The sequence below is a fragment of the Octopus sinensis genome, linkage group LG21, assembly GCF_006345805.1.
Source record: "Octopus sinensis linkage group LG21, ASM634580v1, whole genome shotgun sequence".
NCBI lineage: Eukaryota > Metazoa > Mollusca > Cephalopoda > Octopoda > Octopodidae > Octopus > Octopus sinensis.
The window spans coordinates 3,160,274-3,172,773 of NC_043017.1; the positions used below are offsets into that span (position 1 = coordinate 3,160,274).

A 12,500-nucleotide genomic window follows, 5' to 3' on the forward strand; every position below is an offset into this window, starting at 1 on the left:
TGTGTGTCTCCATTTGTTGCTGACACCTAGGGCAATACATTGCATACATTGATATACATTGGATGTCATGCACTGCTCTCTCATATAATAATAACTATCGGGAGCATGACCCGGGGACAACAAGATCAACGAGAAAGAAGAAGAAAAACAGCATTTATGACGATTTGAAATAGGATATATGCAGGTTGTAGACAATGAAGAGAATGAACGTGATATCAGTAGTAACTGGCACGCTTGGAACTATCTGCATTCGGTTACCAACAATGGCTCAAAAGCATTGGTACTAATGTAAAGATAGAACAGCTACAAAAATCACCATTGCTTAGAACTGCTAGAGTTCTTTGCAGGGTCCTTGAACCATGATCAGGAAACAAGTACCACCATAGTCTGCTGGTTGTGGGCAGCTGACACTTTCCATCATACCCAGCAGAATAAGCTAGGGTTTTAATCAAATAATAATAACCCTTTTTATCATAGGCACAAGGTTTGAAATTTGGGGGTGAGGGACAGTACTTATTTCATCGACCCCGAAAGATGTAAAGCAATGTCGACCTCGGTGGAGTTTGAACTCAGAACGTAAAGACAAACGTTTACTACTTCTGACCACCACCACCACCACCACCACCATCACACTTAACCCATATTTCTCTCATCCTTTACCAATTATCACTTTATTGTCAATCCAGATTTTTTCCTTCTTCTCTCCACAGTATTATGGTAACCGCCACAAACTTCAAGTCATTGGACGCCAGGATGAAGTTGAACAGTTGAACAGAAAGGCTCTGAAAATGGCGCGCGAAGTGGCCGATAACACAGGGACTTTAATGGCGGGGAACTTAAGCAACACCACTGTTTTCGACCCTAGTGACAAGGACACTGTAGATACCGTCAACGCTATGTTTAAGGTGGGTATCTATTTATTGAAAGTCTTTTATTGAATTTGTTTTCCTGTCTTAAATCTTGTATTTCACAGAGGCTACTATTTTTATTACCCTAGGCTTTTTGTTTTCCTTTTCTTCCGTCCCTTTAGCCTTCTTCCTTCTTAATGTCCATCTATCTGAAGAAGGGCTTCAGCTCAAAATGTCAAAGACACTTCCACCTCCTCGGTCTCTCACTGGGCTTCAAATTTAATATTATATCTTCACTTTAACTTTGTTGTTATTCAAGTCACACACACACGCACACACATACACACACACATACGCACACAAACGCACACAGACGCACACGCGCACACACGCACACACATACATGTAAATGATGTGCTTCTGCACAATTTCCGTCTATCGCATTTCAATGACAAAGCTTAAATAAAACGGAACTTGTGGCCAGGTTACTTGTCCCACGATCCATTCAGTGGGCACGAACCCAGAAGCATGCATCCAAATCTATACCCATATCTCATATATTTCAACGAAACTCATTCTTCTTCCAGGAGCAAGTGATATGGGCAAAAGACGAAAAAGCAGATTTCATTGTTGGAGAAACTTTCTACTCCCTCGCAGAAGCCATGTTGTCTTTGGAAGCTATCAAAGCTTATGGCGATGGTGAGTGATGTTTTAGTATGTATGTACGGTTATTTTTAACGACTTAGAGGAGAACTAACGGTTTTATGTTAGTTAGTTAATTTTTTGGCTCAAAAAGCAAAAAGCAAGCCCATGTAGGGGGACATGGAGTTATGTACAGGGTGGTGTTCATGTAAAGAGTTCAGACCACTTGTGGTCAAGGGAGACTTTGAACCGAGCGCTCGTCGGCATCTTCACCATCTCGTCCGGCAGCTTATTCCATGGATCCGCAACCCGCACGGAGAAAGCCCCTCTCCTTACAAGGACTCCGAAATACGATGGACGAAAATAGAGATATACCGTATTTGATAGCATTTAAGATGCATAATGCTTCCAAAAAATGTCGCAAAAATTATCCTGGGACCTGTAAGCAAAATTGGGCCCATATTCCATGCGTTAATGTATGAAAAACATTTTCCCCTGAATATGCGCTGCTGAGATTGGAGTCCATCTAATATGCCCATATATCTTTTATGTCATTAAATGCGGTACTCACGATATGGTGGACTCTGTTATTGGTAAATAAGGTCAGCGGGTGATATTAAATTTAGCAACGTATTAGATAGATGATAGACGGTGAGTAGATGGAAACTATGGAAGCCCATCGGTACTCGCTGATTCTGCCTAAGAACTACGCTTTTAAACACAAGTGTCTGTGGTGTACACAACCACTTAACGCTATAACTAAACGAATTGCCAGTTCAGTTGATAGAACAACTGGGTTACTTATCGCACAAACCCCGACACAAATCTATTTCATTCTGTTTTATTTTACCGTAGGTTTACCTGCAGTAGTAAACATCGCCCCTACTGCGAAAGGCCACACTGTGGATGATGTCCCATTAGAGGAAGCTTGCAGGAAACTTGAAGAAGCTGGAGCTGCAGTTGTAGGTCTCAACTGTAGCAGGGGACCAAAGGCGATGGTTCCTCTCCTGAAAAGGGTCAGACAAGCTTGTAAGGTAACGTACTGTGTCTTAATTTGAAAGTCTGCTTAGAAATTGTTGTTCTTGTTGTTGTTCTTGTTGCTATTGTTGGTGGTAGTGGCGGTGGTGGCGGTGGTGACGGTGGTGGCGTTAGTGGTGGTGGTGATGATAGTGGTGTTGTTGTGGTTGTTGTTGTTGCTGCTGCTGCTGTTACTGTTGATCGAAGCGGTCTTCGTCCCATTAGTGGGAGAAGAGCGAAACGTGGTCCTTTGCTATTCGTAAGACCCGCAGAAGAGAAAGCAGGTCAACCCCCGACACCGAGAGCATCGACGGATGGATGAATGCGCATCCAGGCTCAGCGGTTGCGTAGGAAGTCGGGGACCAGAAACAGAAAGAAAGAGTGAGAGAAAGTTGTGGCGAAAGAGTACAACAGGGGTCGCCACCACCCCTGCCGGAGCCTCGTGGAGTTTTAGGTGTTTTCGCTCAATAAACACACACAACGCCTGGTCTGGGAATTGAAACCGCGAGTCCGCTGCCCTACCACTGGGCTATTGCGCCTCCACTGCTGCAGCTGGTGTTATTGTTGGAGGTGGTGGTGGTGGTGGTGGTAGATGTTCTGTTGTTGATAGTGGTGATGGTGGCGCTGATGGTGCTGGTGTTGGTGCTGGTGGTAGTGGTACCGGTGCTTGTGCTGGAAGCGGCGGCGGTGGCGTGGTATTATTGTTGGTGGTGGTTCTGTTACTGATGTAATTATTTTTTCGTGGCGGAGGTGGTTTTGATGCTTGTCTGTTATGTACGAAGAAAGCATAAAACTCGAGGCGCGCAAAAGATATTTCACAGAATATTCAAACATATCAAAAATTTACGTAAGAAATGAATGACAAGTAAAATAATTAAAAAAACCCACATATATACCACAATCCACACAGGGAAGATGACCCTAGGTCGCCTAGGTTGGACTAGAACGCCCTACGACCCCTATCAGGTACCACACGTTGACTGGAAGCTGGTAAATCTTGAAATCCCGGTACACATTCTCTGCGTTTGACGGGGCCAGAACTGTCCTATGTCCTTCGGGCAGGCTTGCTTCAGTGAGGATTGAACATTTGTGTGGGTTTTCATCAATAGTTTGTTAGACGTATAGTATTTCTTTCTGTATGTTAAAGGTCAAATTTGCCTTTCGTCCTTCCAGGGTCGGTAAATTAAGTACCAGTCGAGCACTTGGCTCGATGTAATCGACTAGTCCCCTCCCCAAAAATTTCAGGCCTTGTGCTAAAAGAAGAAATTGTTATTATTGTTATTATTATTATTATTATTATTATTATTATTATTATTATTATTATTATTATTATTATTATTATTATTGTCGTTGTTACTCTTGTTATTACATGTGACATCTTTTTAAATATTCTACATCATGTTGACACCCACCTCTCGCTCGTTTTAAATACCTGTCTGTTTATAGTTCTCTGTTAGATTTCATTTAGATTATGAAAAGCACCTGTTTTAACAATTGTTTTCTGGGCTTGTAGGCGTGGGCGTGCATCGTCATTTAATTACAAGAAGCCTTGTTTACAAAACTGAACCGAAGTATGGAGAAGAGAGCTTTCTAAAAAATCGAACCTTTGAGAGTGTCTACAAAATGTGACAATTAACACGATGTTGAAATAATCATCCCATTTCTTTTTAATTAATGGTTATTTTACATCTGATGAAATTAAAACTTGCTTGATAACCGTTCCGTCACTGCAATAACCTGTTGTCATTATTTTAACATTTTAGGGGCCAATATCAGCTTTGCCCGTCCCCTACCGCACTAACGAGGAAATAATAACATATCAAATGTTCAAGGATCCTTATACAGGTTTGATATAGTATTTCGTTTATTTTATTTACTTTTATATTTTATTACTGATTTTAGCCATGAGAAAGAGAGCGTTTCGGCTGGTGCAACCGCCCACGATTTTGTTTTTATACCGACCACGATATGTTTTACGTGTAAACATGCCGACCATGATGAAATATAACCTTGATCGCAAACAGCTAAATGTTGTCGACAGAAAGAGCAACCGGCTGTAGACCTGCCACTATGAAATCGATCCTACCCATGCAAGAATAGAAATGTGGTCGCTAAAACGAGGATAATGACCATGATGACGATATTACAACTTCAACTAATTGAATAACAGAATCTCTTCATAATAATAACAGGTGTCTTGTGAATGATTATAAACGATACAGATAATTCGTAACCAACATACTATGACTTACAAGTATATATTTCTTTACTGCCCACAAGGGGCTAAACATAGAGGAGACAAACAAGGACAGACAAAGGGATTAAGTCGATTACATCGACCCCAGTGCGTAACTGGTACTTTATTTATCGACCCCGAAAGGATGAAAGGCAAAGTCGACCTCGGCGGAATTTGAACATAAGCAACAAAAACATTACTACTAGCATTGCACAAATACGGCAGTTGATTGGCAAAATCGTTAAAATTGTTCCGGTTGTTGGTGTTTCAAGTTAGTAACCTGCTGAGGTCTACTTTGCATTTCATCCTTCTGTGGTCAGCGAATAAGGTAACCAGTATAATACGAGCCAAAACAAAACACTACATGTACACAAAGAACACAGAGACGCATTAAGTTATACAGTTTAATTCATATATCTTGTATCATTCTGGAGATTTCTAAAAGGGATGAAATAGTTCTTTGCATGGATATCACTGACTAGAAATTTTAAGAACTTCGTAATAAGAAAGCAACAAAATAAAATATATAGATAGGTGTATTCTATGTATCTTTTTGTATTCACACTTCTAATCTCGCCAAATATTATGTAAAAATTATTATCACCCTTGTATTTTTATCTTCTATGTATTAACTGTCCGCTTGATGTGTTTGAAAAATAAAACAGTTGAGAAGTACGTTTACATGCTTGTTGATAAAGTTGGGTTTAATATAATTTCAGAACAATACACTTTCCCGAGCAACATGGCACAGTTCCAGTGCAGCAGGAATGAAATTGAATTCTTTGGCAATGCCTGTAAAGAGATTGGAGTTCAGTATATCGGTCTTTGCTGCGGAAATACGTCTGATTACTTCCGCCTTCTGTGTGAGACTTGTGGAAAAACAACCAAGGCCAGCCGCTATACAACAGATATGTCGAATCATTATCTTAACACCGACAAGGGTCTTAGCGAATACAATGCAAAAGTGAGGAAAGCACTCCTTGGTTTGTAAAACTACCAACGATCGTATCGCTCGAAGAACTTCGCCCTTTGTTTTTTATAACAACAAACAGAAAATCTACTTCAGATGTGACGATGGTATTTTCTTGAATTCTGCAAATGTAAATATATTCCACAATAATTAGTAGGGAATATATATAATATATATATATATATATATATATATATATATTAGTGCATGTATCAAAACAATATATACATATACAAATATACGTACATATACACATACATATAGACGAAAGCATGCACACACATGTATATATATATATATATATATATATATATATATATATATATATATATTATATATATATATATATATATATATAATTACAAATATACATACATAAATATATATATATATATATATCCGTAATAATGAAGGGTGAAATTAATTAATTTGGAAAAATTATCAATTACACCAAGTAGTCTTCGGCATGTAAAAGCCTCATTCGAGGAAAATTTAAGTAATACTAAGCAATAAGGGTTTAGCAACGAGTTGCCTTACCACATACCGAATTTAGAAATAGCAGTCAAAGGGTTACAGCTATTTCTTCTACTAAAAAGGGAGATCTCAGTAAAAACAGCATTTGGAAGGCACAAACAGGTAAGAGAGAATGAATTGACTGCAATCTATCATACATTTTTTTAGTTATCCACGGACGTACGTTTCGAAATCAAGTTTTAAGGAAAGCATACGAACTAAATATTAAATATTAAATAATAATAATTCTATCTTACCGAAACTTCTTTTCTCTTCAGCGTAGAATACTATAATCATAAATGATTATATATTGAATTTTGAGACACCAGAAGGCACCAACTCCACTCAGTATCAGTGCGAGCTAGAACCCGCAACTGGTATCACCGAATTCAATTTGTGAATGAAACGATTGTGTCAACAGCCCCTTCCACCCGCGTGTAGCCAAAACAAGATGCTGTGGTCATCTACTGAGATAAAATATGGTTATCCGTAATAATGAAGGTGAAATTAATTAATTTGGAAAAATTATCAATTACACCAAGTAGTCTTCGGCATGTAAAAGCCTCATTCGAGGAAAATTTAAGTAATACTAAGCAATAAGGGTTTAGCAACGAGTTGCCTTACCACATACCGAATTTAGAAATAGCAGTCAAAGGTTATAGCTATTTCTTCTACTAAAAAGGGAGATCTCAGTAAAAACAGCATTTGGAAGGCACAAACAGGTAAGAGAGAATGAATTGACTGCAATCTATCATACATTTTTTTAGTTATCCACGGACGTACGTTTCGAAATCAAGTTTTAAGGAAAGCATACGAACTAAATATTAAATATTAAATAATAAATAATTCTATCTTACCGAAACTTCTTTTCTCTTCAGCGTAGAATACTATAATCATAAATGATTATATATTGAATTTTGAGACACCAGAAGGCACCAACTCCACTCAGTATCAGTGCGAGCTAGAACCCGCAACTGGTATCACCGAATTCAATTTGTGAATGAACGATTGTGTCAACAGCCCCTTCCCACCCGCGTGTAGCCAAAACAGATGCTGTGGTCATCTACTGAGATAAAATATGTTATCCGTAATAATGAAGGGTGAAATTAATTAATTTGGAAAAATTATCAATACACCAAGTAGTCTTCGGCATGTAAAAGCCTCATTCGAGGAAAATTTAAGTAATACTAAGCAATAAGGGTTTAGCAACGAGTTGCCTTACCACATACCGAATTTAGAAATAGCAGTCAAAGGGTTATAGCTATTTCTTCTACTAAAAAGGAGATCTCAGTAAAAACAGCATTTGGAAGGCACAAACAGTAAGAGAGAATGAATTGACTGCAATCTATCATACATTTTTTTAGTTATCCACGGACGTACGTTTCGAAATCAAGTTTTAAGGAAAGCATACGAACTAAATATTAAATATAAATAATAAATAATTCTATCTTACCGAAACTTCTTTTCTCTTCAGCGTAGAATACTATAATCATAAATGATTATATATTGAATTTTGAGACACCAGAAGGCACCAACTCCACTCAGTATCAGTGCGAGCTAGAACCCGCACTGGTATCACCGAATTCAATTTGTGAATGAAACGATTGTGTCAACAGCCCCTTCCCACCCGCGTGTAGCCAAAACAAGATGCTGTGGTCATCTACTGAGATAAAATATGGTTATCCGTAATAATGAAGGTGAAATTAATTAATTTGGAAAAATTATCAATTACACCAAGTAGTCTTCGGCATGTAAAAGCCTCATTCGAGGAAAATTTAAGTAATACTAAGCAATAAGGGTTTAGCAACGAGTTGCCTTACCACATACCGAATTTAGAAATAGCAGTCAAAGGTTATAGCTATTTCTTCTACTAAAAAGGGAGATCTCAGTAAAAACAGCATTTGGAAGGCACAAACAGGTAAGAGAGAATGAATTGACTGCAATCTATCATACATTTTTTTAGTTATCCACGGACGTACGTTTCGAAATCAAGTTTTAAGGAAAGCATACGAACTAAATATTAAATATTAAATAATAATAATTCTATCTTACCGAAACTTCTTTTCTCTTCAGCGTAGAATACTATAATCATAAATGATTATATTGAATTTTGAGACACCAGAAGGCACCAACTCCACTCAGTATCAGTGCGAGCTAGAACCCGCAACTGGTATCACCGAATTCAATTTGTGAATGAACGATTGTGTCAACAGCCCCTCGCACAGCCCCTTCCCACCCGCGTGTAGCCAAAACAAGATGCTGTGGTCATCTACTGAGATAAAATATGGTTATCCGTAATAATGAAGGGTGAAATTAATAATTTGGAAAAATTATCAATTACACCAGTAGTCTTCGGCATGTAAAAGCCTCATTCGAGGAAAATTTAAGTAATACTAAGCAATAAGGGTTTAGCAACGAGTTGCCTTACCACATACCGAATTTAGAAATAGCAGTCAAAGGTTATAGCTATTTCTTCTACTAAAAAGGGAGATCTCAGTAAAAACAGCATTTGGAAGGCACAAACAGGTAAGAGAGAATGAATTGACTGCAATCTATCATACATTTTTTTAGTTATCCACGGACGTACGTTTCGAAATCAAGTTTTAAGGAAAGCATACGAACTAAATATTAAATATTAAATAATAATAATTCTATCTTACCGAAACTTCTTTTCTCTTCAGCGTAGAATACTATAATCATAAATGATTATATATTGAATTTTGAGACACCAGAAGGCACCAACTCCACTCAGTATCAGTGCGAGCTAGAACCCGCAACTGGTATCACCGAATTCAATTTGTGAATGAAACGATTGTGTCAACAGCCCCTTCCACCCGCGTGTAGCCAAAACAAGATGCTGTGGTCATCTACTGAGATAAAATATGGTTATCCGTAATAATGAAGGGTGAAATTAATTAATTTGGAAAAATTATCATTACACCAAGTAGTCTTCGGCATGTAAAAGCCTCATTCGAGGAAAATTTAAGTAATACTAAGCAATAAGGGTTTAGCAATGAGTTGCCTTACCACATACCGAATTTAGAAATAGCAGTCAAAGGGTTATAGCTATTTCTTCTACTAAAAAGGGAGATCTCAGTAAAAACAGCATTTGGAAGGCACAAACAGGTAAGAGAGAATGAATTGACTGCAATCTATCATACATTTTTTTAGTTATCCACGGACGTACGTTTCGAAATCAAGTTTTAAGGAAAGCATACGAACTAAATATTAAATATTAAATAATAAATAATTCTATCTTACCGAAACTTCTTTTCTCTTCAGCGTAGAATACTATAATCATAAATGATTATATATTGAATTTTGAGACACCAGAAGGCACCAACTCCACTCAGTATCAGTGCGAGCTAGAACCCGCAACTGGTATCACCGAATTCAATTTGTGAATGAAACGATTGTGTCAACAGCCCCTTCCCACCCGCGTGTAGCCAAAATTCAATATATAATCATTTATGATTATAGTATTCTACGCTGAAGAGAAAAGAAGTTTCGGTAAGATAGAATTATTTATTATTTAATATTTAATATTTAGTTCGTATGCTTTCCTTAAAACTTGATTTCGAAACGTACGTCCGTGGATAACTAAAAAAATGTATGATAGATTGCAGTCAATTCATTCTCTCTTACCTGTTTGTGCCTTCCAAATGCTGTTTTTACTGAGATCTCCCTTTTTAGTAGAAGAAATAGCTATAACCCTTTGACTGCTATTTCTAAATTCGGTATGTGGTAAGGCAACTCGTTGCTAAACCCTTATTGCTTAGTATTACTATATATATATATATATATTATACATATATGTGTGTGTGTGTGTGTGTATAAGCGTATATGCGCTCACACAAGCACATGTACGCGCACATACGTGCACACAACGCATTTACGTGAGTAAATGTGTGTGTGTGAGTGCATGTAGTGTAATAGTTATAATACAACTTAACAGAAAGAAGGGAAAACTCAATACACGAAAAGTAAAAGTAATTTTGTTAATATAGAAAAGGTCAGTGCTCGGCGCCAGTATTTTCATACCAGTCAAAATAATTCTTAGTAGCTTGAAATTAATCCATTTTTTTTGCCATTGTGAACTGTCATAAAACAAGTAATGTTCATTAGCTTTTCGTTGTATTTTTTCCTATTAAAAGGGAAATTTGAAGCAAATAATTAAGAAAATATATTTGTATACGGCGTCTCTAGGGTATGACCCTTAAACTTTTGAAAAGTCATGCCTACGACCCGCTGAACTATTCCCTTTAGCTCGTTTTATTTATTTTATATCGTGTTTTGTCAACTTACAAATCTCAAACTATATTCAATGGAAAGTCACGGTTTTTATTGGAATATATTTTTTAAAAGAATGTTCAAGAGCATACGGAAACCAATAAAATGTTAAAATCTGATTGTATTTATTTTGTTGTATTTGTTTTCACTTCTAAAACAGAATCCAAAAAATCACATTTTAAATGTCTTCGATCATAGCTATGTTTGCTCAGAGATTTCTCGGTGTTGCATGACGAATGAGGCTTTGTATGGTCTTACATTGTGCTAGAAATAAAAGACAAATTTTATCACAACAAAGAGCACCATCTTAAAGAATAGAAGGATAAACTGAATAATGTAGTTCTGGTTACACAATGTCTGAAAGAGAAAAAAAACATTGAATGGTCAGATGTCCATTAAGTCAGAGCTGACCAGGATGATGAAGCTTCTTTAAGGCTGCAGAAGGCAACTGGTTCAATCAGGGATCTTGAGTTCCGTGTCTGGTCCCAACATGGCATCACAAGGCGAATAAAAGGTGTTATGTACCTATTTCTTTACTACCCAGTAGGGGCTAAACACAGAGGGAACAAACAAGGACAGACAAACAGATTAAGTCGATTACACCAACCCCAGTGCGTAACTGGTACTTATTTAATCGACCCCGAAAGGATGAACGGCAAAGTCGACTTCGGCGGAATTTGAACTCAGAACGTGACGGCAGACGAAATACGGCTACGCATTTCGCCCGGCGTGCTAACGTTTCTGCTAGCTCGCCGCCTTAAGGTGTTGTGTACCGTGTGTGCTGATGCCGCTCCTTTACACATTTGAGGCATGGATCCTTTGCAGGCATCATGTAAAGTTTCTTGAACGCTTCCATCAGCGATGTCTACGACACATTCTAAATGTGTCCTTGCTAACTCCTAACACAGAAGACTTCAGGGGAGCCAATATCCCGAGCATTGAGGCGATGGTGCACAACCGCCTGTTGTTATAGTCATTGTACATTGGAGAAGTTATCCTCTCAATAAAAGTACTCGCATTGATTGCAGTTTATGTTTTAATTGATAATTAATTCATTGATCAATTAATGAATTATTGATTGATTTATCAAAATATATTGCCAAACAACCATCAATTTCCCAATATCCACTGGTAACGAGTAATCTAGTTCAAATTGTGTCATGGTCGGCTGAACGACATTAAAATCAGCACCCAAGTAGTCTTGCCTGGAGTTGGGGGTTGCAAGAAACTTCTCCAATGTACAATGAAAGATAGCAACGACACCGCTTTAGGTATGGCCCTCTCGCACCTCAAACATCGGTTTTCTGTTTGCACTCTTGGTCCTATTCGCTGGGCGTGCCCACTCGTACGGCTGAACTCTGCACGCACCACTGCGTTGTTTCTTTGTGTGGTTGCAGGGTGTGACATGTTGGTGTGACAACGATAAATAAATAATAAAGTAAACATTATTAATATTTCACGAAGCGGTCTTCGTCCCAGAGCTCGCAGTGGGAGAAGTCCGAATCGTGGTCTTTTGCTATTCGTAAGACCCGCAGAAGAGAAAGCAGGTCAACCCCCGACACCGAGAGCATCGACAGATGGATGAATGCGCATCCAGGCTCAGCGGTTGCGTAGGAAGTCGGGGACAAGAAACAGGAAGAAGGAGTGAGAGAAAGTTAGGGCGAAAGAGTACAACAGGGGTCGCCACCACCCCCTGCCGGAGCCTCGTTGAGCTTTAGGTGTTTTCGCTCAATAAATAAACACAGCCATGCCCACCCCATCTGTTTTGCATATATCTGTCGAAAGGTTAATGTGTGTATGCGTTTTAGCCTTTGGGTGCCTGGTTCAGACAATAGAGAATCGAGGACGATGCAGCTGCTATTTTCTGCTGGTCCTACGACCCCATACAATCCCGACCCCGGCATTGATTTGGTGAAGCTGTTGTCATTTAACTCTAGGACACACCTTATTCAGCAGCGTTATAATCAAAGACAATCCTGCCGTG

The 12,500-nt window shown here is 38.3% G+C and overlaps 1 protein-coding gene across 2 annotated transcripts in view; it reads left to right on the plus strand.

Moving 5' to 3' along the window:
* LOC115222981 (betaine--homocysteine S-methyltransferase 1) overlaps positions 1-5,871 on the plus strand; it is a 9,882-nt gene extending 4,011 nt beyond the window's left edge. The window contains exons 3-7 of one of the 2 annotated variants that reach the window (XM_036511891.1): positions 602-905; positions 1,436-1,547; positions 2,346-2,524; positions 4,271-4,352; positions 5,463-5,871. In XM_036511891.1, the coding sequence (XP_036367784.1) occupies positions 602-905; positions 1,436-1,547; positions 2,346-2,524; positions 4,271-4,352; positions 5,463-5,734 (949 nt within the window). In that variant the 3' untranslated portion in view covers positions 5,735-5,871. The remainder of the gene's footprint in view (positions 1-601; positions 906-1,435; positions 1,548-2,345; positions 2,525-4,270; positions 4,353-5,462) is intronic. The other variant, XM_029793403.2, reaches the window with a different exon arrangement.
* The last annotated feature ends 6,629 nt before the right edge of the window (positions 5,872-12,500 follow it).